At 53.7% G+C, this 23,766-nt stretch overlaps 1 protein-coding gene across 2 annotated transcripts in view; it reads right to left on the bottom strand.

Annotated features, from left to right (window-relative positions):
• The window catches only part of LOC142280929 (U3 small nucleolar ribonucleoprotein IMP4-like), a 33,883-nt gene that overhangs the window by 2,480 nt on the left and 7,637 nt on the right, over positions 1-23,766 (bottom strand). Inside the window, exons 6-8 of one of the 2 annotated variants that reach the window (XM_075332795.1) lie at positions 12,969-13,123; positions 12,802-12,896; positions 12,647-12,720 (exon numbers count right to left, since the gene is read on the bottom strand). In XM_075332795.1, coding sequence (XP_075188910.1) covers positions 12,647-12,720; positions 12,802-12,896; positions 12,969-13,123 — 324 coding nt within the window. Of the gene's footprint in view, positions 1-12,646; positions 12,721-12,801; positions 13,124-23,766 lie in introns of both variants that reach the window. The other variant, XM_075332794.1, reaches the window with a different exon arrangement.

The raw sequence follows: 23,766 nt of genomic DNA, 5'->3' as shown, positions 1-23,766 counted from the left end.
GCACTGTGAGGTCGCTTCCTGGCTGGATACCCCAGATCGCTCTGAGGAGGCAGCAACATGTCATCCACAAAACGCAAGGCTGCCAAGGCTAGGGCTGTGTACACTGCGTGTGCTGCATGTGGGGCTGCTCTACCAGCAGGCTCCAAAGACCCCCATTGTGTGCAATGCTCAGATCCGGTGCTGCTTTGCCAGCCGGAGTCCGGAGAGGTAGTGACCCAGGCTGAGACGCTTGTAAGTCCTGCCCCGGTGTCAGGGACAGACTTTGCAGTTTTTGCTGATAGAATGTCTGTGACTATGGCAAAAATCCTTGAAACTTTGCAATCCATGCCTGGGGCTCAGTCTATGGACACGGCGAGGTCTCTGTCCTCTAATCCCCCTCAGTTGGAATTAATCCAGACTGCAAGGGGGTCCCCGGCTTCCCAGGCTGAGTATTATGACTCAGATGATAGCCCCAGCCACCCTAAGCGAGCTCGCTGGGAAAGACCCTCAACGTCGTCACACTGCTCAGGGTCTCAGCGCAATCAGTCGCCCTGTGATGCGTCTGAAGAGAGTGATCAGGAGTCTTATCCTGGAACCCCTCTCAATCTGGATACCCCGGATGGGGACGCCATGGTAAACGATCTTATCTCAGCCATCAATAGACTGTTGGATATTTCTCCCCAGCTCCTTCTGCAGAGGAGGCAGCTGCAGAGCAGGAGAAGTTTCGTTTCCTCTATCCCAAGCGTAAATTGAGTGCTTTCTTGGATCACTCTGACTTCAGAGAATCAATCCAGAAACACGACGCTCATCCAGAAAGGCGTTTCTCTAAACGTTCTAAGGATACACGTTTTCCTTTCCCCCCTGATGTGGTCAAGCGCTGGACCCAGTGTCCAAAAGTAGACCCCCCGATTTCCAAACTTGCAGCTAGATCCATAGTTGCAGTGGAGGATGGCGCTTCACTTAAGGATGCCAATGACAGGCAGATGGACCTTTGGTTAAAATCTGTCTATGAAGCTATCGGCGCGTCGTTTGCTCCAGCATTCGCAGCCGTATGGGCACTCCAAGCTATTTCAGCTGGTTTAGCAAAAGTGGATGCTATCATACATCCAGCGGTGCCGCAAGTGGCGTCCCTTACCTCGCAGATGTCTGCGTTTGCGTCTTACGCTATCAATGCGGTCCTAGAATCTACCAGCCGCACCTCAATGGCGTCCGCCAATTCGGTAGTTTTGCGCAGAGCCTTGTGGTTAAAGGACTGGAAAGCAGATGCTGGTTCCAAAAAATGTTTAACCAGCCTGCCTTTATCTAGAGATAGACTGTTTGGCGAGCCATTGGCTGACATCATTAAACAGTCCAAGGGTAAAGACTCTTCCTTACCCCAGCCCAGATCAAGCAAACCTCAGCAGAAAAAATGGCAGCAGAAGTTTCAGTCCTTTCGAGGTTCGGGCAAGACACAATTCTCCTCGTCCAAAGGGACTCAGAGGACGCAAAGAGTCTCAGATTCCTGGCGGGCTCACGCACGCCCCAAGAAAGCAAATGGAGGAACCGCTTCCAAAGCGGCTACCTCATGACTTCCAGCCCCCCCCCCTCCGCATCTCCGGTCGGGGGCAGGCTCTCCCGCTTTTCCGACATTTGGATGTCACAGGTCAAAGACCGGTGGGTGACAAACATTTTGTCTCGCGGGTACAGAATCGAGTTCAGTTCTCGTCCTCCAGCTCGGTTCTTCAGAACCTCCCCACATCCAGACCGAGCAGATGCCCTGCTGCAGGCGGTGGACTCCCTAAGAGCGGAAGGAGTAGTGGTTCCTGTACCGCCTCAGGAACAAGGGCGGGGGTTTTACTCCAATCTCTTTGTGGTTCCAAAAAAGGACGGCTCGTTCCGTCCTGTTCTGGATCTAAAGCTGCTCAACAAACATGTGCACGCCAGACGGTTCCGGATGGAAACCCTCCGCTCTGTCGTTGCCTCAATGTCTCAAGGAGACTTCCTTGCCTCAATAGACATCAAAGATGCTTATCTCCACGTGCCAATTGCTACAGAACATCAACGTTTTCTACGTTTTGTGATAGGAAACGACCATCTTCAGTTCGTAGCTCTGCCATTCGGTCTGGCGACAGCCCCCCGGGTCTTCACCAAGGTCATGGCGGCGGTGGTAGCAGTCTTCCACTCTCAGGGACACTCGGTGATCCCTTACCTAGACGATCTACTTGTCAAGGCACCCTCTCAAGAGGCATGCCAACTCAGTTTACATGCTACGCTGGAGACTCTACAGACGTTCGGATGGATCATCAACTTTCCAAAGTCGAATCTGTCACCGACACAATCACTAACGTATCTTGGCATGGAGTTCCATACTCGAGCAGCGAGAGTGAAGCTTCCGCTGAACAAGCAGCGGTCCCTACAGACAGGGGTGCAATCCCTCCTTCAAGGCCAGTCGCACCCCTTACGGCGCCTCATGCACTTCCTCGGGAAGATGGTGGCAGCCATGGAAGCAGTTCCCTTTGCGCAGTTTCATCTGCGCCCACTTCAATGGGACATTCTCCGCCAATGGGACGGGAAGTCAACGTCCCTGGACAGGAAAGTCTCTCTTTCCCAGACGGCCAAGGACTCTCTACAATGGTGGCTCCTTCCCACCTCATTGTCTCAGGGAAGATCCTTCCTGCCCCCATCCTGGGCAGTGGTCACGACAGATGCGAGTCTGTCAGGGTGGGGAGCAGTGTTTCTCCACCACAGGGCCCAGGGGACGTGGACTCCGCAGGAGTCCACCCTTCAGATCAATGTTCTGGAAATCAGGGCAGTGTATCTTGCCCTACTGGCCTTCCAACAGTGGCTGGAAGGAAAGCAGATCCGAATCCAGTCGGACAACTCCACAGCGGTGGCATACATCAACCACCAAGGAGGGACGCGCAGTCGGCAAGCATTCCAAGAAGTCCGGCGCATTCTAATGTGGGTGGAGGACACAGCATCCACCATATCCGCGGTTCACATCCCAGGCGTAGAAAATTGGGAAGCAGACTTCCTCAGTCGCCAGGGCATGGACGCAGGGGAATGGTCCCTTCACCCGGACGTGTTTCAGGAAATCTGTCACCGATGGGGAGTGCCGGACGTCGACCTAATGGCGTCCCGGCACAACAACAAGGTCCCGGCATTCATGGCGAGGTCGCGCGATCAAAGAGCTCTGGCGGCAGACGCATTGGTTCAAGATTGGTCGCAGTTCCGGCTCCCATACGTCTTCCCACCTCTGGCACTCTTGCCCAGAGTGTTACGCAAGATCAGATCCGATTGCAGCCGCGTCATACTCGTCGCCCAGACTGGCCGAGGAGATCGTGGTATCCGGATCTGTGGCATCTCACGGTCGGTCGACCGTGGTCACTGCCAGACCGACCAGACTTACTGTCCCAAGGGCCGTTTTTCCATCAGAATTCTGCGGCCCTGAACCTGACTGTGTGGCCATTGAGTCCTGGATCCTAGCGTCCGCAGGATTATCTCAAGGAGTCGTAGCCACAATGAGACAAGCTAGGAAGTCAACGTCTGCTAAGATCTACCACAGAACGTGGAAGATTTTCTTATCCTGGTGCTCTGCACAGAGAGTATCCCCTTGGCCATTTGCATTGCCCACCTTTCTTTCCTTCCTGCAATCGGGGTTGGAAAAGGGCTTGTCGCTCAGCTCCCTTAAAGGGCAAGTCTCAGCACTATCTGTGTTTTTTCAGAAGCGTCTAGCACGTCTTCCTAAGGTGCGCACGTTCCTACAGGGGGTCTGTCATATTGTGCCCCCGTACAAGCGGCCGTTAGATCCATGGGATCTGAACAGAGTACTAGTTGCTCTGCAAAAGCCGCCCTTCGAGCCTCTAAAGGACGTTTCCCTTTCTCGCCTGTCACAGAAAGTGGCGTTTCTTGTTGCGATCACATCGCTTCGGCGAGTGTCTGAGCTGGCAGCGCTGTCATCCAAGGCTCCCTTCCTGGTGTTCCACCAGGACAAGGTAGTGCTGCGCCCCATTCCGGAGTTTCTCCCTAAGGTCGTATCCTCGTTTCATCTTAATCAGGATATATCTTTGCCTTCCTTTTGTCCTCAGCCGGTTCACCGGTATGAGAAAGACTTACGTTTGCTAGATCTGGTGAGAGCACTCAGAATCTATATTTCTCGCACGGCGCCTATCCGCCGTTCAGATGCACTTTTTGTCCTTGTCGCTGGCCAGCGCAAGGGGTCGCAGGCTTCTAAAGCCACCCTGGCTCGATGGATCAAAGAACCAATTCTAGAGGCCTACCGTTCTGCTGGGCTTCCGGTTCCTTCAGGGCTGAAAGCCCACTCAACCAGAGCTGTGGGTGCGTCCTGGGCTTTGCGACACCAGGCTACGGCTCAACAGGTGTGCCAGGCAGCTACCTGGTCGAGTCTGCACACTTTCACCAAACATTATCAGGTGCATACCTATGCTTCGGCGGATGCCAGCTTAGGTAGAAGAGTCCTGCAGGCGGCAGTGACATCCCCGTAGGGGAGGGCTGTTTTGCAGCTCTAACATGAGGTATCTCTTTACCCACCCAGGGACAGCTTTTGGACGTACCAATCGTCTGGGTCTCCCAATAGAGCGCTGAAGAAGAAGGGAATTTTGTTACTTACCGTAAATTCCTTTTCTTCTAGCTCTTATTGGGAGACCCAGCACCCGCCCTGTTGTCCTTCGGGATTTTATTTTGTTGTTTGCGGGTACACATGTTGTTCATGTTGAACGGTTTTTCAGTTCTCCGACGTTATTCGGAGTTAATTTGTTTAAACCAGTTATTGGCTTCCTCCTTCTTGCTTTGGCACTAAAACTGGAGAACCCGTGATACCACGGGGGGGGTATAGCCAGAGGGGGAGGGGCCTTGCACTTTTTGGTGTAGTGCTTTGTGTGGCCTCCGGAGGGCAGTAGCTATACCCAATCGTCTGGGTCTCCCAATAAGAGCTAGAAGAAAAGGAATTTACGGTAAGTAACAAAATTCCCTTCTTTTTTTTTAAACATTAAATTTTTATTAGAACATAAAATCATATTACAACATATTTGTTTGAACAGTGATAATACTTCTCATCCCACCAAGTCATTTGGAAAGGAAGGGGGAGGGGTGATGACATCAGATTGTACCCGTGTGTTACCCGTAATGTTACATTTCCCACTAAAGAGTTGCAGTTTTTTTGCTTTGTGCAAAATTCTTGAATCCCATGTACTATTTTAAGTAGTTTGGGTCAAAAGAAGGGAATTTTGTTTACTTACCGTAAATTCCTTTTCTTCTAGCTCTAATTGGGAGACCCAGACAATTGGGTGTATAGGCTATGCCTCCGGAGGCCGCACAAAGTATTACACTCAAAAGTGTTAAGCCCCTCCCCTTCTGCCTATACACCCCCCGTGCTCCCACGGGCTCCTCAGTTTTGGTGCAAAAGCAAGAAGGAGGAAAAAGAATTATAAACTGGTTTAAAGTAACTTCAATCCGAAGGAATATCGGAGAACTGAAACCATTCAACATGAACACATGTGTACACAAAAAAAACAGGGGCGGGTGCTGGGTCTCCCAATTAGAGCTAGAAGAAAAGGAATTTACGGTAAGTTAACAAAATTCCCTTCTTTGTCGCTCTATTGGGAGACCCAGACAATTGGGACGTCCAAAAGCAGTCCCTGGGTGGGTAAAATAATACCTCGTAAGAGAGCCGTAAAACGGCCTCTTCCTACAGGTGGCCAACCGCCACCTGAAGGACTCGCCTACCTAGGCTGGCATCCGCCGAAGCATAGGTATGCACCTGATAGTGCTTCGTGAAAATGTGCAGGCTCGACCAGGTAGCCGCCTGACACACCTGCTGAGCCGTAGCCTGCTGCCGCAAAGCCCAGGACGCGCCCACGGCTCTGGTAGAATGGGCCTTCAGCCCTGAGGGCACCGGAAGCCCAGCCGAACGGTAAGCTTTGATAATTGGCTCCTTTATCCACCGAGCCAGGGTTGATTTGGAAGCCTGTGACCCTTTACGCTGGCCAGCGACAAGGACAAAGCGTGCATCCGAGCGGCGCAGGGGCGCCGTACGAGAAATGTAGAGTCTGAGTGCTCTCACCAGATCTAACAAGTACAAATCCTTTTCCCATTGGTGAACTGGATGAGGACAAAAAGAAGGTAAGGAGATATCCTGATTGAGATGAAAGGGGGATACCACCTTAGGGAGAAATTCCGGAACCGGACGCAAAACCACCTTGTCTTGGTGAAAAACCAGGAAAGGGGTTTTGCATGACAGCGCTGCTAGCTCAGACACTCTCCGAAGTGAAGTGACTGCTACTAGAAAAACCACTTTCCGCGAAAGGCGTGAGAGAGAAATATCCCTCATTGGCTCGAATGGTGGTTTCTGAAGAACCATCAGCACCCTGTTCAGATCCCAGGGTTCTAACGGCCGCTTGTAAGGAGGGACGATGTGACAAACCCCCTGCAGGAACGTGCGTACCTGTGGAAGTCTGGCTAGGCGCTTCTGGAAAAAAACACAGAGAGCGCTGAGACTTGTCCCTTAAGGGAGCCGAGCGAAAAACCCTTTTCCAGTCCAGATTGAAGGAAGGACAGAAAAGTGGGCAAGGCAAAAGGCCAGGGAGAAATACCCTGAGCAGAGCACCACGACAGAAAAATTTTCCACGTCCTGTGGTAGATCCTGGCGGACGTTGGTTTCCTGGCCTGTCTCATAGTGGCAATGACGTCTTGAGATAACCCTGAAGACGCTAGGATCCAGGACTCAATGGCCACACAGTCAGGTTGAGAGCCGCAGAATTCAGCTGGAAAAACGGCCCTTGAGATAGCAAGTCTGGTCGGTCTGGTAGTGCCCACGGTTGGCCGCCCGTGAGATGCCACAGATCCGGGTACCACGACCGCCTCGGCCAGTCTGGAGCGACGAGGATGACGCGGTGGCAGTCGGCCCTGATCTTGCGTAACACTCTGGGCAACAGTGCCAGCGGAGGAAACACATAAGGGAGCTGAAACTGCGACCAATCCTGAACTAAGGCGTCTGCCGCCAGAGCTCTGGGATCTTGAGACCGTGCCATGAACACCGGTACCTTGTTGTTGTGCCGGGACGCCATGAGGTCGACGTCCGGCACCCCCCAGCGGCAACAGACCTCCTGAAACACGTCCGGGTGAAGGGACCATTCCCCTGCGTCCATGCCCTGGCGACTGAGATAATCTGCTTCCCAGTTTTCCACGCCTGGAATGTGAACTGCAGAGATGGTGGAGGCCGTGGCTTCCACCCACAGCAGAATCCGCCGGACTTCCTGGAAGGCTTGCCGACTGCGTGTGCCGCCTTGGTGGTTGATGTATGCCACCGCTATGGAATTGTCTGACTGAATTCTGATCTGCTTGCCTTCCAGCCACTGCTGGAACGCTTTCAGGGCAAGATACACTGCCCTTATTTCCAGAACATTGATCTGAAGCGAGGACTCTTGCTGGGTCCACGTACCCTGAGCCCTGTGGTGGAGAAAAACCGCTCCCCACCCTGATAGACTCGCGTCCGTCGTGACCACCTCCCAGGATGGTGGTAGGAAGGATTTCCCTTTCGATAATGAAGTGGGAAGAAGCCACCACCGAAGGGAAGCTTTTGGTCGCCTGCGAGAGGGAGACGGTCCTGTCGAGGGACATCGGCTTCCTGCCTTATTTGCGTAGGATGTCCCATTGAAGAGGACGCAGGTGAAACTGCGCGAAAGGAACTGCCTCCATTGCTGCCACCATCTTCCCCAGGAAGTGCACGAGGCGCCTCAAGGTGTGTGACCGACCTTGAAGGAGAGATTGTACCCCTGTCTGTAGTGACCGCTGCTTGATCAGCGGAAGCTTCACTATCGCTGAGAGGGTATGAAACTCCATGCCAAGGTATGTCACCGATTGGGCCGGTGTCAGATTTGACTTTGGAAAATTGATGATCCACTCGAAACTCTGGAAAGTCTCCAGGGTAGCGTCGAGGCTGTGTTGGCATGCCTCTAGAGAGGGTGCCTTGATCAACAGATCGTCCAAGTACGGGATCACTGAGTGACCCTGAGCGTGGAGGACCGCTACTACAGTAGCCATAACCTTGGTGAAAACCCGTGGGGCTGTTGCCAGGCCGAACGGCAGTGCCACGAACTGCAGGTGTTCGTTTACTATGGCGAAGCGCAAGAAGCGCTGGTGCTCTGGAGCAATCGGTACGTGGAGATAAGCATCTTTGATATCGATCGATGCAAGGAAATCTCCCTGGGACATTGAGACGATGACGGAGCGGAGGGATTTCATCCGGAACCGCCTGGTCTTTACATGTTTGTTGAGAAGTTTCAGGTCCAGGACAGGTCGGAAAGACCCGTCCTTCTTTGGGACCACAACAAGTTGGAGTAAAAAACCGTGGCCCTGTTGCTGAAGAGGAACAGGGACCACCACTCCTTCTGCCTTCAGAATGCCCAGCGCCTGCAGAAGAGCCTCGGCTCGCTCGGGAGGCGGGGATGACCTGAAGAATCGAGTTGGGGGACGAGAGGTGAACTCTATCTTGTAACCGTGAGACAGAATGTCTCTCACCCCACGGTCTTTTACCCGTGGTAGCCAGGTGTCGCAAAAGCGGGAGAGCCTGCCACCGACCGAGGATGCGGAGTGAGGATGCCGAAAGTCATGAGGAAGCCGCTTTGGTAGCGGCACCTCCGGTGGTCTGTTTAGGACGTGACTTAGACCGCCATGCATCAGAGTTACTTTGATCCTTCTGAGGCCTTTTGGACGAGGAGAATTGGGACCTGCCCGCGCCCTGAAAAGGACCGAAACCTCGACTGCCCCTTCCTCTGTTGGGGTATGTTCGGTTTGGGCTGGGGTAAGGATGTATCCTTTCCCTTGGATTGTTTGATGATTTCATCCAAACGCTCGCCAAACAATCGTTCGCCAGAAATTGGCAAACTGGTTAAGCGCTTTTTGGAAACAGAATCTGCCTTCCATTCCCGTAGCCACAAGGCCCTGCGGAGTACCACCGAATTGGCGGCTGCAACCGCCGTACGGCTCGCAGAGTCCAGGACAGCATTAATAGCGTAAGACGCAAATGCCGACGTCTGAGTGGTTATGGACGCCACCTGTGGCGCGGACGTGCGTGTGGCTGCGTCAATTTGCGCTTGACCTGCTGAGATAGCTTGTAGCGCCCATACGGCTGCGAATGCTGGGGCAAAAGAAGCGCCGATAGCTTCATAGATGGATTTCAACCAGAGCTTCATCTGTCTGTCAGTGGCATCTTTGAGTGAAGCCCCATCTTCCACTGCAAGTATGGATCTAGCCGCCAGTCTAGAGATTGGATGATCCACTTTGGGACACTGAGTCCAACCCTTGACCACGTCAGGGGGAAAGGGTAACGTGTGTCCTTAAGGCGCTTAGAAAAACGCTTATCTGGACAATCATGGTGATTCTGGACTGCCTCTCTGAAGTCAGAGTGGTCCAGAAACATACTCGGTGTACGCTTGGGAAACCTGAAACGGAATTTCTCCTGCTGGGAAACCGACTCCTCCGCCGGAGGAGCTGAGGGAGAAATATCCAACATACGATTGATGGACGCAATAAGATCGTTCACTATTGCGTCCCCGTCAGGAGTATCAAGATTGAGAGCGGCCTCAGGATCAGAATCCTGATCAGCTACTTCCGCGTCATCAACCAGAGATTCCCCTCGCTGAGACCCTGAACAATATGATGATGTCGAGGGAAAATCTAAGCGAGCTCGCTTAGTCGGTCTGGGGCTGGGGTCTGTGTCAGAACCCTCAGCCTGGGATCCATGAGACACCCCAGGAGGACATTGTTGGTCCAGCTGAGGTGGGCCAGGGAACAAAGATTCAACAGAGTCCCTGTGCTGAGATACCGGCCTGGACTGCAAGGCTTCTAGTATCTTAGACATAGTCTCAGAGAGTTTTGCAAACTCCAAACCTGTCACATGAACAGTGTTAGCAGGTGGCTCCCCCTGGGCCCCCCCTAGCAGAGGCTCTGGCTGAGCAAGTGCCACAGGGGCCAAACAGTGCAGACAATGAGGGTCAGTGGAACCTGCCGGTAGCGGGTTCGTATCTGTGGCGCAGGCAACATAAGAAGCCTGTGTTTTGGCACCCCTGCCTTTTGTGGGCGCCATGCTATTATCTTCCCTGAGCAACACAATAGGGTATATAGCCAGAAATCAACTGTGCACCATACAGTGTAAAACATATATACCATAAACATATAATGTTACACTATTGCACAATGGGGCTAGCACCACAGGTGCTGCTGACCACCCGCTTAAAGCGGTTGTGAGGCCACCAGAGTCCCTGCCTGGGTCTCCCAGATTTTGTCCCCCTCTGCAGCGTCCGAGGAGCTGACAGGAATGGCTGCCGGCGTCCTGAGGAGAGGAGGGAGCCGTGGGCGTGACCCAGAAAGAGCGGGAACTGGTGCCTGCACTGTGCACAGTGAGGGGAGTGGAGTATGCAAAGCATGCTCCAGCCCTCAGTGCTGCTCGTTCTGTGCAGCGTCCCGCCCCTCCCCTGCCTGTCAGGGCTGTGGGCGGGAGAAAAGGAAACTAGGCCGCAAAAAGCCGGGGACTCTAGTAATAAACGCGGCCGCCGTAAAAGCGCGGCCGCGTGGAAGTCCCCGGCGCACTACAAGTCCCAGCCGCGCCGCAGTGTTTCCATGGCAGCGGCGGTCAGTGCGGCAGTCCCTATACATAAACACACTCAGCAACGCTGAGTGTGTAATGGCACATATTAACCCGGTCAGCGCCGCGGTCCCCGGTGCACTAGCACACCCAGCAAGGCTGGAGTGTTGCTGTGCGCGGTCCCCACGGGGACACAGAGTACCTCCAAGTAGCAGGGCCCTGTCCCTGAACGATACCCGGCTCCTATCCAGCAGTCTCCACAGGAGTTGTGGATGAAGCACAGTCTCAGTGCCTGGAGACCGATAGGATCCCACTTCCACCAGAGCCCTGAGGGGGATGGGGAAGGAAAACAGCATGTGGGCTCCAGCCTCCGTACCCGCAATGGATACCTCAACCTTACAACACCGCCGACAAGAGTGGGGTGAGAAGGGAGCATGCTGGGGGCCCTATATGGGCCCACTTTTCTTCCATCCGACATGGTCAGCAGCTGCTGCTGACCAATCTGTGGAGCTGTGCGTGCGTGTCTGACCTCCTTCGCACAAAGCAAAAAACTGAGGAGCCCGTGGGAGCACGGGGGGTGTATAGGCAGAAGGGGAGGGGCTTAACACTTTTGAGTGTAATACTTTGTGCGGCCTCCGGAGGCATAGCCTATACACCCAATTGTCTGGGTCTCCCAATAGAGCGACAAAGAAATGTCAGATAAAAAAAAGATGAAAAGGGGCGTACAATATACACAAATGATGAATTGGACCATCCATTTGTCAGAAACCACGTTGGGAAACCGGCAGCAGACTATTATGAACGATCAGCTGATCACCCGGCTGCCGGGCGATCAGCTGAGCGCTCTCAAAAGCCGGGCGATCAGCTGAGCGCATTCAAAAGCCGGCTGCCGGGCGATCAGCTGAGCGCTCTCAAAAGCCGGCTGCCGGGCGATCAGCTGAGCGCTCTCAAAAGCCGGCTGCCGGGCGATCAGCTGAGCGCTCTCAAAAGCCGGCTGCCGGGCGATCAGCTGAGCGCTCTCAAAAGCCGGCTGCCGGGCGATCAGCTGAGCGCTCTCAAAAGCCGGGCGATCAGCTGAGCGCTCTCAAAAGCCGGGCGATCAGCTGAGCGCTCTCAAAAGCCGGGCGATCAGCTGAGCGCTCTCAAAAGCCGGGCGATCAGCTGAGCGCTCTCAAAAGCCGGGCGATCAGCTGAGCGCTCTCAAAAGCCGGGCGATCAGCTGAGCGCTCTCAAAAGCCGGGCGATCAGCTGAGCGCTCTCAAAAGCCGGGCGATCAGCTGAGCGCTCTCAAAAGCCGGGCGATCAGCTGAGCGCTCTCAAAAGCCGGGCGATCAGCTGAGCGCTCTCAAAAGCCGGGCGATCAGCTGAGCGCTCTCAAAAGCCGGGCGATCAGCTGAGCGCTCTCAAAAGCCGGGCGATCAGCTGAGCGCTCTCAAAAGCCGGCTGCTGGGCGATCAGCTGAGCGCTCTCAAAAGCTGGCTGCCGGGCGATCAGCTGAGCGCTCTCAAAAGCCGGCTGCTGGGCGATCAGCTGAGCGCTCTCAAAAGCTGGCTGCCGGGCGATCAGCTGAGCGCTCTCAAAAGCCGGCTGCCGGGCGATCAGCTGATCGTTTGGCCATCGAGAGACAAAACAAAGTTTCTGTGATTAAAAAAAAAAAAAGATGAGCATGTGCAGTGAAAAATAAAGGATTCCGCCGCTCAATAAACGTTATATGCTGCGTTCCTTTTGCCCGGCGGAAGCAACGCAGCGTCACCCAGCGGAAGCAACACAGGTCCATCAGTCGCAATCCGTCGTCCATACAAGTCTATGGGAAGCAGCGGAATCAGTTAACGGATTCCGCTCTTTTACAAAACGGTGGATTGTGACTGAAGGAAAACAACGCAAGTGTGAAACTAGGCTACGAAGCTGAAGACGTGGGCCCAGATCACAGCCCCTCACTAATGGCAATGATCAGTCTGTACCATTTATAGTGCGCAGGACCGGGCAGGCTCTACTCTGTCCAGCCTGAGACCCGCGGATGGCAGACCACTGCTCATCCTACAAGAGATAATCGGATCCTGGCAAAAATCTTTCACTGTTACTCACATTTCATCTCAAACCGAGGCCCAACCTCAGACAACTCAATATTGCGGTGATCGGTCTTCTTGTAGACGTGGTGCCTGCAGGAAGAAGCAGCGGTTATTTTGGAGGACCCCGGCACAGCGGGTGCTGATCACCCAGCCCTGGTCCACAGCACGTACCGGAAGGAAATGTAGTCCTCTTGATTTGCAAAAGTTATCACTCGCCTGCTGTCATCCTTGGGCACAGGGAATAAATACTTCATGATATTGGAAACCTGGAGGCAGGAAAGGAAAGGTTTAGAAAAGTAACGACTGATGTATATGGTGGTCCAGGAAGCCGGTCTCACCCGCTGTCCAAGCCGCGAGGTGAAGTTGTGGAAGACGAGGTGTGGGTACGCCTCCGACATCGTGCCCAGGTCCGGAATATCGTGCCTCATTACCACGTTACAGAGGGTGAAATATGCGGTCGGCCCAAACGGAAGATGGCAGACGATCAGCCCGTCTAAAGAACAGGAAATGATGTGTGAGTTACTGCGCCCGATACACACAGGTGCAGCAGAGATCCAGATACTTAAAGGGAACTCGTCATCTGATTCACGCTGCTCGGGTCCTGGGCAGGGCGTCTGGCAGCATTATAAGACTTCACGTGAAAGGGCCGACCACAGACTGACCAAACCGGGGCTGATCCGTGACGGCTTCTCTCAGTCCACGACTGACTGATCTCTCCATATACAGACACACGACCCAACAGCCAATAGGATCAGAGGCACAGAGAAGCCACCGGGAACGTGCCTCAGAGTAGTCACCCGAGACGCACGGTCCCCGCCCTGCTCTGCAATGTACCAAACTGTATTTGTGATCTGATCAGCGAGTACAATCTAATCATACATAGTTTTGGGGTCTGCTTTGTTTTTGTTAGCGGCTTTCACACTACGTTTTTTTAACATGCGTCCTGAACGGTTTTTAACGCAAAAACGGATCCAGTGCAAATGCGTTTTCTTCGGCGCTCTATTGGGAGACCCAGACGATTGGGTGTATAGCTACTGCCTCCGGAGGCCACACAAAGCATTACACTAAAAAGTGTAAGGCCCCTCCCCTTCTGGCTATACACCCCCCGTGGGATCACGGGATGCTCAGTTTTCAAGCTTTGTGTGCGAAGGAAGTCATACATCCACGCATAGCTCCACTGTTTGTAGTCAGCAGCAGCTGCTGACTCTTTCGGATGGAAGAAAAGAGGGCCCATATAGGGCCCCCAGCATGCTCCCTTCTCACCCCACTTGTGGTTTGTAAGGTTGAGGTACCTATGGCTGGTACGGAGGCTGGAGCCCACATGCTGTTTTCCTTCCCCATCCCCCTGAGGGGCTCTGGTGAAGTGGGATCTTGCCGGCCACCTAGCCCTGAGGCCGGGCTCCATCCACAGACCCATAGAACCTGCTGGATGTGGAGCGGGAGTGCCGTTCAGGGACAAGGCCCTGCAACTTTCAGGTACTCTGTGTCCCCGTATGGAAAGGCACGCACACTCCAGGCTTGCTGGGTGTGCTAGTGCGCCGGGGACTGTAGCGCTGTGCGCTGGGCTTATAGTCCCGGCAGATTACTTGGGGACTTTATGTGTGGAGACCGCCGCGCCGACCGCCCCTAGAGCGGCGGCGCAGCTGCGACTTGTAGTGCGCCGGGGACGCGCCGACCGCGCTTTTACGGCGGCGGCGCTTCTAACTTTACTCCCCGGCTTTGCGGCCTGGTTTTCACTTCGTTCCCGCCCCCAGCCCTGCCAGTCAAGGGAGGGGCGGGATGCTGTACAGTAAGTCGGCGCAGGGAGCTGGAGTCTGCTTTGCATTCTCCAGCCCCCTTCACTAGATGCAGTGGGACGCCGCTTTTCCCGCTCTTGGCTCGGGCACGCCCTCGGGCCGCCCCTCTTCTCTGGAAGCCGGCAGCCATTCCAGCACGCAGAGAAACAAAATGGAGACAAGCGCCGGGATACCAGTCACAGGATTCCAGCGCAACACACCCGCTTTTGTGCGGGCGGTAAGCGGCAGCTGAAGTGCTGACCCACTAATGCTGAAGTGTCCTGTTGTATATGTCGCTGTACATTGCACTGTAAAGGCTATTCTTGGCTGTCTACCCACTTTGATGACTAGACAGCGGCAGCAAATAGCAAGAGTGCTAAGGCGATTGCATGTGCTGCAGTGTTTACTGTCATGCTTGTATGCTATACGTTCACTGTATGTCACTATTTTTGGCTAATGCGCCTAGATAAACAGACAATAGCGGCAGAAAAGCAAGGTGCCAAGGCACAAGTTTTCAATGCTGCTTGGATTGCATGTGCTGCAGTCCTGGATAAACAGACAACAGCAGCAGAAAGAAGGGAATTTTGTTACTTACCGTAAATTCCTTTTCTTCTAGCTCTTATTGGGAGACCCAGACGATTGGGGTATAGCTACTGCCCTCTGGAGGCCACACAAAGCACTACATTAAAAGTGCAAGGCCCCTCCCCCTCTGGCTATACCCCCCCGTGGTATCACGGGTTCTCCAGTTTTAGTGCCAAAGCAAGAAGGAGGAAGCCAATAACTGGTTTAAACAAATTAACTCCGAATAACATCGGAGAACTGAAAAAACCGTTCAACATGAACAACATGTGTACCCGCAAACAACAAAAAAACATCCCGAAGGACAACAGGGCGGGTGCTGGGTCTCCCAATAAGAGCTAGAAGAAAAGGAATTTACGGTAAGTAACAAAATTCCCTTCTTCTTCAGCGCTCTATTGGGAGACCCAGACGATTGGGACGTCCAAAAGCTGTCCCTGGGTGGGTAAAGAAATACCTCATGTTAGAGCTGCAAAACAGCCCTCCCCTACGGGGGTGTCACTGCCGCCTGCAGGACTCTTCTACCTAAGCTGGCATCCGCCGAAGCATAGGTATGCACCTGATAATGCTTGGTGAAAGTGTGCAGACTGGACCAGGTAGCTGCCTGGCACACCTGTTGAGCCGAAGCCTGGTGACGTAATGCCCAGGACGCACCCACGGCTCTGGTTGAGTGGGCTTTTAGCCCTGAAGGAACCGGAAGCCCCGCAGAACGGTAGGCCTCTAGAATTGGTTCTTTGATCCATCGAGCCAGGGTGGCTTTAGAAGCCTGCAACCCCTTGCGCGGACCAGCGACAAGGACAAAGAGTGCATCGGCACGGCGCATGGGCGCCGTGCGGGAAATGTAGATTCTGAGTGCTCTCACCAGATCTAGCAAACGTAAGTCCTTTTCATACCGGTGAACCGGATGAGGACAAAAAGAAGGCAAGGATATATCCTGATTAAGATGAAAAGAGGATACGACCTTAGGGAGAAACTCCGGAATAGGGCGCAGCACTACCTTGTCCTGGTGGAACACCAGGAAAGGAGCCTTGGATGACAGAGCTGCCAGCTCAGACACTCGCCGAAGCGATGTGATCGCAACAAGAAACGCCACTTTCTGTGACAGCCGAGAAAAGGAAACTTCCTTCAGAGGCTCGAAGGGCGGCTTCTGGAGAGCAACTAGTACCCTGTTCAGATCCCATGGATCTAACGGCCGCTTGTACGGGGGCACAATATGACAGACCCCCTGCAGGAACGTGCGCACCTTAGAAAGACGTGCTAGACGCTTCTGAAAAAACACGGATAGTGCCGAAACTTGCCCTTTAAGGGAGCTGAGCGACAAGCCCTTTTCTAACCCCGATTGCAGGAAGGAAAGAAACTTGGGCAATGCAAATGGCCAGGGAGACACTCCCTGAGCAGAGCACCAGGATAAGAAAATCTTCCACGTTCTGTGGTAGATCTTAGCCGAATTCGACTTTCTAGCTTGTCTCATTGTGGCAACGACTCCTTGAGATAATCCTGCAGATGCTAGGATCCAGGACTCAATGGCCACACAGTCAGGTTCAGGGCCGCAGAATTCTGATGGAAAAAACGGCCCTTGGGACAGTAAGTCTGGTCGGTCTGGCAGTGACCACGGTCGACCGATCGTGAGATGCCACAGATCCGGATACCACGACCTCCTCGGCCAGTCTGGAGCGACGAGTATGATGCGGCTGCACTCGGATCTGATCTTGCGTAGCACTCTGGGCAAGAGCGCCAGAGGCGGAAACACGTATGGGAGCTGAAACTGCGACCAATCTTGAACCAAGGCGTCTGCCGCCAGAGCTCTTTGATCGCGCGACCTCGCCATGAATGCCGGGACCTTGTTGTTGTGCCGGGATGCCATTAGGTCGACGTCCGGCACTCCCCAGCGGCGACAGATTTCCTGAAACACGTCCGGGTGAAGGGACCATTCCCCTGCGTCCATGCCCTGGCGACTGAGGAAGTCTGCTTCCCAGTTTTCTACGCCTGGGATGTGAACCGCGGATATGGTGGATGCTCTGTCCTCCACCCACATTAGAATGCGCCGGACTTCTTGGAAGGCTTGCCGACTGCGCGTCCCTCCTTGGTGGTTGATGTATGCCACCGCTGTGGAGTTGTCCGATTGGATTCGGATCTGCTTTCCTTCCAGCCACTTGCTGGTAGATTAGCCCCACATGCAGCACACGCAGTATACACAGCCCTAGCCTTGGCAGCCTTGCGTTTTGAGGATGGCATGTTGTTGCTTCCACAGAGGGATCTGGGAGATGCAGCCAGAAGCGACCTCACAGTGCAAGAAATACAATATCTCTATATCCTACACAGTACACCGATACACCGTGAGGCACTAGAGGGACCAGCACAGACAAATCGCTTACCGCCCGCTTAAAAAGCGGGTGTGTGGTCACCAGATAGCCCCTAGTCCAGGTCTCCCAGAGCCTTGCGTCCTTCCTCCAGCCAGACTGCATGTAATGGCTGCCGGCGTCCTGAGAGAGAAGGGGGGCGGGCCCTGGGCGTTCCTGGCTAAGAGCGGGAAGCCTGCTTCCCTCTGTGCCTAGTGTGAGGGCTGGAGCATGTAAATCAGGCTCCAGCCCTCGTCGCTGCTAGCGAACAGCGTCTCTCCCCTACCCTGAATGACAGGGTGGGGGCGGGAACGAATCGGAGCTGCCGGCGTCCTAGGCCCAAAAAGCCGGGGACTCAATTTATAACCGCCGCCGCCGTAAAAGCGCGGACGGCGGATCCCCGGCGCACCACAAGTCACAGCAGCGCCGCCCGGTCCAGAGGGGGTCGGCGCTGCGTTCCCATACACAAAAAATCCCCCAGTAATCTGTAGGGACACTAACTCCAACGTTGCGGTCCCCGGCGCACTACAACACCCAGCCAGCCCGGAGTGTGTCTGTGCCTGCCGGGGACACAGAGTACCTGTATGATGCAGGGCCTGTCCCTGATCGTACTCCTGCTCCGTCTCCATCAGGTTCTAATGGGTCTGTGGATGGAGCCCGGCGTCAGAGCTGAGAGGCCGGCAGGATCCCACTTCCACAGAGCCCTACCAGGGGATGTGGAAGGAAAACAGCATGTCAGGCTCCAGCCCTGTACCAGCAATAGGTACCTCAACCTTACAACACCATCCAGGGGTGAGAAGGGAGCATGCTGGTTACACTATATGTGTCCTCTTTTCTTCCATCCGAAATAGTCAGCAGCTACTGCTGACTAAAATCTGTGGAGCTATGCATGGAATGTCTGACCTCCTTCGCACACAAAGCTAAAACTGGAGAACCCGTGATACCACGGGGGGGGGGGGGTATAGCCAGAGGGGGAGGGGCCTTGCACTTTTAATGTAGTGCTTTGTGTGGCCTCCAGAGGGCAGTAGCTATACCCCAATCGTCTGGGTCTCCCAATAGAGCGCTGAAGAAAGCAAGGGTGCCAAGGCACAGGCTTTCTAGGCTGCTTGTACTACATGTGCTGAAGTGTTTATTTGTACTTCATGCTTGTATGCTATTCACTGTACGGTCATGTACGGCATGTGATACTGTTCCAGGACCCCCAGTGTGTGCAATTGCTCACCGGGGTCTCGACTACATGTGGCCAAAAGAACCACCTGTGATCCCTGTCGAGAGACAGGGACGGAGTCCCAGTTTTTCCGCTGATATATTGTCTGTGACTATGACTAACATCTTACAGACTGTGCAGCCCAGACGGTCCTTGGGCAATATTGTTGCAATGCCCCTGGCCACCCTGATTTGGAACAAATCAAGGCCCCAGAGGGGTTCCAGGCATCCCAGGGTGCAGGCTCTGACACGGACGACAGTCCCAGACTGCCTAAGCGGGCTCGCTGAAAACGGCCCTCCACTTCATCACTGGTCAGGGTCCCAGCAGGAGTACTCGCTGTATGATGAGGCAAACGTAGCTGTTCAGGACTCTGATCCTGAGACCGCTCTCAATCCGGATGCCCGGATGGTGACGCTTTAGTGACTAATCTTATAGCGTCCATCAATGGAAGGTTGGATATTTCTCCCTCAGCTCCTCCAGTGGAGGAGTCAGCTTCACAGCAAGAGAAATCTCTATTTCGGTATCTCAAGTGTATATTGAGTACTTTTTCTGGTCACTCTGACTCCAGAGCCGCAGTCCAGAAACGTAACGCTTATCCCGATAAGCGTTTTTCTCCAACCGTATTAATGATACACGTTGTCTCTTCCCCCCTGACGTGGTCAAGCGCTAGACCCAGTGTCCAAAGGTGGATCCCCCAATCTCCAGGGTTGCGGCTAGATCTATAGTTGCAGCGGAGAATGGGTTTTCACTTAAAAATGCCATTGACAGACAGATAGGCCTCTGGTTGCAATCTGTCTATGAAACTAGCGGCGGGTCGGTTGCTCAGGCATTCGCAGCCGCAGAGGCACTCCAAGCCATTTCAGCTAGTATTGCAAGGGGGACGCTGTCATACGTACATCTGGGCCCCAGCAGCGTCCTGAATCTCACAATGTCGGCATTGCGACTCAAGCTGTTAAAGCTGTCCTAGACTCTACGAGCCGTACGTCAGTGGCGTCCGCCAACTCCGTGTTTTTACGCAGAGCCTAGTGGTAAGAGATTGGAACAAATGCTGTTTCCAACAAAGTGCTTAACCAGGTTGCCTTTATCTGGTGACAGGCTGTTGGTAAGTGGTGAAATGAAATCATTCACCTGTCCAAGAGGACTCGAAAGGCCCAGAGGGGCACAGATTCCTGGCGGGCTCAATCACGCCCGGGGAGGGCAGCCGGAGGAACCGCAACCAAGGCGTTTTCCTCATGACTTTCAGCCCTCGCACTCCACATCCGCAGTCGGAGGCAGACTCCCCCGCTTTAGCGACATTTACCTGCCACAGGTCAAAGGCCGGTGGGTGAGAGTCAGTTTGTCTCAAAACTTCCTCACCGACCGAGCAGAGGCTCTTCTGCAGGCAGGAGGAGTGGTAATCCCTGTTCCTCCTCAGGAACAAGATACGCTTTTTGCTCTGACCTGGTCGTGGTGCCAAAATAGGACGGCTCCTTCCGTTCCGTTCTGGACCTTAAACTGCTCAACAAGCACGTGAAAACCAGGCGGTTCCGGATGGAACCCCCCGCTCCGTTTTTGCCTCAATGCCTCAAGGAGATTTCCTAGCATCAATAGACATCAGGATGCTTATCTCCATGTGCCGATTGCTCCAGGGCACCGGCGTTTGCTATGATGCGTTATTAAAGACGAGCATCTTCAGTTCATAGCCCTACCCTGCAGTCTGGCGACAGCCCCACGGGTGTTCACCAAGTTGATGGCAGCAGTGACAGCAGTCCCGCACTCTCACGGTCACTCTGTGATCCCTTGCTTGGACAATCTCCTTGTCAAGGCACTCTCTTAAAAGGCATGCCAACACAGCCTGCACATGGCGCTGGAAACTTCCCAGAGTTTCGGGGGAGTCCTCAACTTTTCAAAGTTAAACCCAATCGCTGGCATAGCTCGGCATAGAGTTTCACACTCTCTCAGCGATGGTGAAGCTTCCACTGGACAAACAGCGGTCACTGCAGACGAGGGTGCAGTCTCTCCTTCAAGGAGACGCCTCTTCCAGAGGCAGTCCCTTTCACGCAGTTTCATCTGCGTCCACTTCAATAGAACATTCTTCGCTAATGTGAGGGGAAGTCGATGTCCCTACACAGGAACGCCCCCCTTTCTCAGACGATCAAGGACTCTCTTCAGAGGAGTCCACTCTTCAGATCAATTGTCTCGAGCTCTGGGCAGTGTATATTGCCCTGCAAGACTTCCTGCAGTGGCTGGAAGGCAAACAGATCCGAATTCAGTCGGACAATCCACAGCGGTGGCATACATCAACCACCAAGGCGGCCTACGCAGTCGGCGAGCCTCCCAGGAAGTCCACCGGATTCTGCTGGGGGTGGAAGACAGAGCTACACCATCTCCGCAGTTCACATCCCGGGCGTAGAAAACTGGGAAGCAGACTTCCTCAGTCACCAGGGCGTGGACGCAGGAGAATGGTCTCTGCACCCGGACGGGTTTCACGAATCGGCACAACAGCTGAATTCTACGGCCCTGAACCTACTGTATGGCCATTGCATCCTAGATCCTAGTGTTCTCAGGATTATTCCAAGAGGTCGTTGCCACCTTGGCACAGGCTATGGAGCCCACGTCTGCTAAGATCTACCACGGACGTGGAAGATTTTCTTATCCTGGTGCTCTGCTCAGGGAGTGTCTCCCGGGCCATTTCATTGCCTACTTTTCTTTCCTTCCTACAATCGGGGTTAGAAAAGGGCTTGTCGTTAGGCTCCCTTAAAGGGCAAGTCTCGGCACTATACGTGTTTTTTTCAGAAGCGTCTGGCACGCCTTCCTAAAGTGCGCACGTTCCTGCAGGGGGTTTGTCATATCGTGCCCCCGTACAAGCGGCCGTTAGATCCATGGGATCTGAACAGAGTACTAGTTGCCCTCCAGAAGCCGCCTTTCGAGCCTCGGAAGGATGTTTCCCTTCCTCGACTGTCACAGAAAGTGGCCTTTCTGGTAGCGATCACGTCTCTTCGGAGAGTGTCTGAGCTAGCAGCGCTGTCATCCAAGGCTCCCTTCCTGGTGTTCCACCAGGACAAGGTAGTGCTGCGCCCCATTCAGGAGTTTCTCCCTAAGGTAGTATCCTCGTTTCATCTTAATCAGGATATCTCGTTACCTTCTTTTTGTCCTCATCCGGTTCACCGGTATGAAAAGGATTTACATTTCGTAGATCTAGTGAGAGCACTCAGACTCTACATTTCCCGCACGGCGCCCCTGCGCCGCTCTGATGCACTCTTTGTCCTTGTCGCTGGTCAGCGCAAGGGGTCGCAGGCTTCTAAAGCCACCCTGGCTCGATGGATCAAAGAACCAATTCTTGAAGCCTACCGTTCTGCGGGGCTTCCGGTTCCATCAGGGCTGAAGGCCCATTCAACCAGAGCTGTGGGTGCGTCCTGGGCATTACGACACCAGGCTACAGCTCAACAGGTGTGCCAGGCAGCTACCTGGTCGAGTCTGCACACTTTCACCAAACATTATCAGGTGCATGCCTATGCTTCGGCGGACGCCAGCCTAGGTAGAAGAGTCCTGCATGCGGCAGTGGCCTCCCCGTAGGGGAGGGCTGTCTTGCAGCTCTAACATGAGGTATTTCGTTACCCACCCAGGGACTGCTTTTGGACGTCCCAATCGTCTGGGTCTCCCAATAGAGCGCCGAAGAAGAAGGGAATTTTGTTACTTACCGTAAATTCCTTTTCTTCTAGCTCTTATTGGGAGACCCAGCACCCGCCCTGTTGTCCTTCGGGATTTTTGGGTTTGTTTGCGGGTACACATGTTGTTCATGTTGAACGGTTTTCAGTTCTCCGATGTTACTCGGAGTGAATTTGTTTAAACCAGTTATTGGCTTTCCTCCTTCTTGCTTTAGCACTAAAACTGAGCAGCCCGTGATCCCACGGGGGGTGTATAGCCAGAAGGGGAGGGGCCTTACACTTTTTAGTGTAATGCTTTGTGTGGCCTCCGGAGGCAGTAGCTATACACCCAATCGTCTGGGTCTCCCAATAAGAGCTAGAAGAAAAGGAATTTACGGTAAGTAACAAAATTCCCTTCTTCATTTCAATGCATTTGCAATGGACTTGCGACAACATGCGTTCACTTGCGTTTCCGTGCGTTATAATGAGGATCCAGCGACTTGCAGTTTTTTAACTTTTTTCAAAAACGCTCCTTGTAGTGTTTTTGAGCTGCGTCCAAATACTGCAAAATCGCTGGATCCTGACTATACAGCAAACGCATGTGAACGGTGCTATACTGATAGACAGGATCCTGTTTGGCCGGAAACCAGCCTGGCGTGATCACAGTCTCTCTCTCTCCACTCCCCTCTCCTCCTCTCCTCCTCCTCTTTTCTTCCTCTCTCCTCCTCCTCCTCTTTTCTTCCTCTCTCCTCCTCCTCCTCCTCTTTTCTTCCTCTCTCCTCCTCCTCCTCCTCTTTTCTTCCTCTCTCCTCCTCCTCCTCCTCTTTTCTTCCTCTCTCCTCCTCCTCCTCCTCTTTTCTTCCTCTCTCCTCCTCCTCCTCCTCTTTTCTTCCTCTCTCCTCCTCCTCCTCCTCTTTTCTTCCTCTCTCCTCCTCCTCCTCCTCTTTTCTTCCTCTCTCCTCCTCCTCCTCCTCTTTTCTTCCTCTCTCCTCCTCCTCCTCCTCTTTTCTTCCTCTCTCCTCCTCCTCCTCCTCTTTTCTTCCTCTCTCCTCCTCCTCCTCCTCTTTTCTTCCTCTCTCCTCCTCCTCCTCCTCTTTTCTTCCTCTCTCCTCCTCCTCCTCCTCTTTTCTTCCTCTCTCCTCCTCCTCCTCCTCTTTTCTTCCTCTCTCCTCCTCCTCCTCCTCTTTTCTTCCTCTCTCCTCCTCCTCCTCCTCTTTTCTTCCTCTCTCCTCCTCCTCCTCCTCTTTTCTTCCTCTCTCCTCCTCCTCCTCCTCCTCTTTTCTTCCTCTCTCCTCCTCCTCCTCCTCTTTTCTTCCTCTCTCCTCCTCCTCCTCCTCTTTTCTTCCTCTCTCCTCCTCCTCCTCTTTTCTTCCTCTCTCCTCCTCCTCCTCTTTTCTTCCTCTCTCCTCCTCCTCCTCTTTTCTTCCTCTCTCCTCCTCCTCCTCTTTTCTTCCTCTCTCCTCCTCCTCCTCTTTTCTTCCTCTCTCCTCCTCCTCCTCTTTTCTTCCTCTCTCCTCCTCCTCCTCTTTTCTTCCTCTCTCCTCCTCCTCCTCTTTTCTTCCTCTCTCCTCCTCCTCCTCTTTTCTTCCTCTCTCCTCCTCCTCCTCTTTTCT

The sequence above is a fragment of the Anomaloglossus baeobatrachus genome, unplaced genomic scaffold (genome assembly GCF_048569485.1).
Source record: "Anomaloglossus baeobatrachus isolate aAnoBae1 unplaced genomic scaffold, aAnoBae1.hap1 Scaffold_464, whole genome shotgun sequence".
NCBI classification, from domain to species: Eukaryota; Metazoa; Chordata; class Amphibia; order Anura; family Aromobatidae; genus Anomaloglossus; species Anomaloglossus baeobatrachus.
This window is presented reverse-complemented; position numbering and strand designations above follow the sequence as displayed.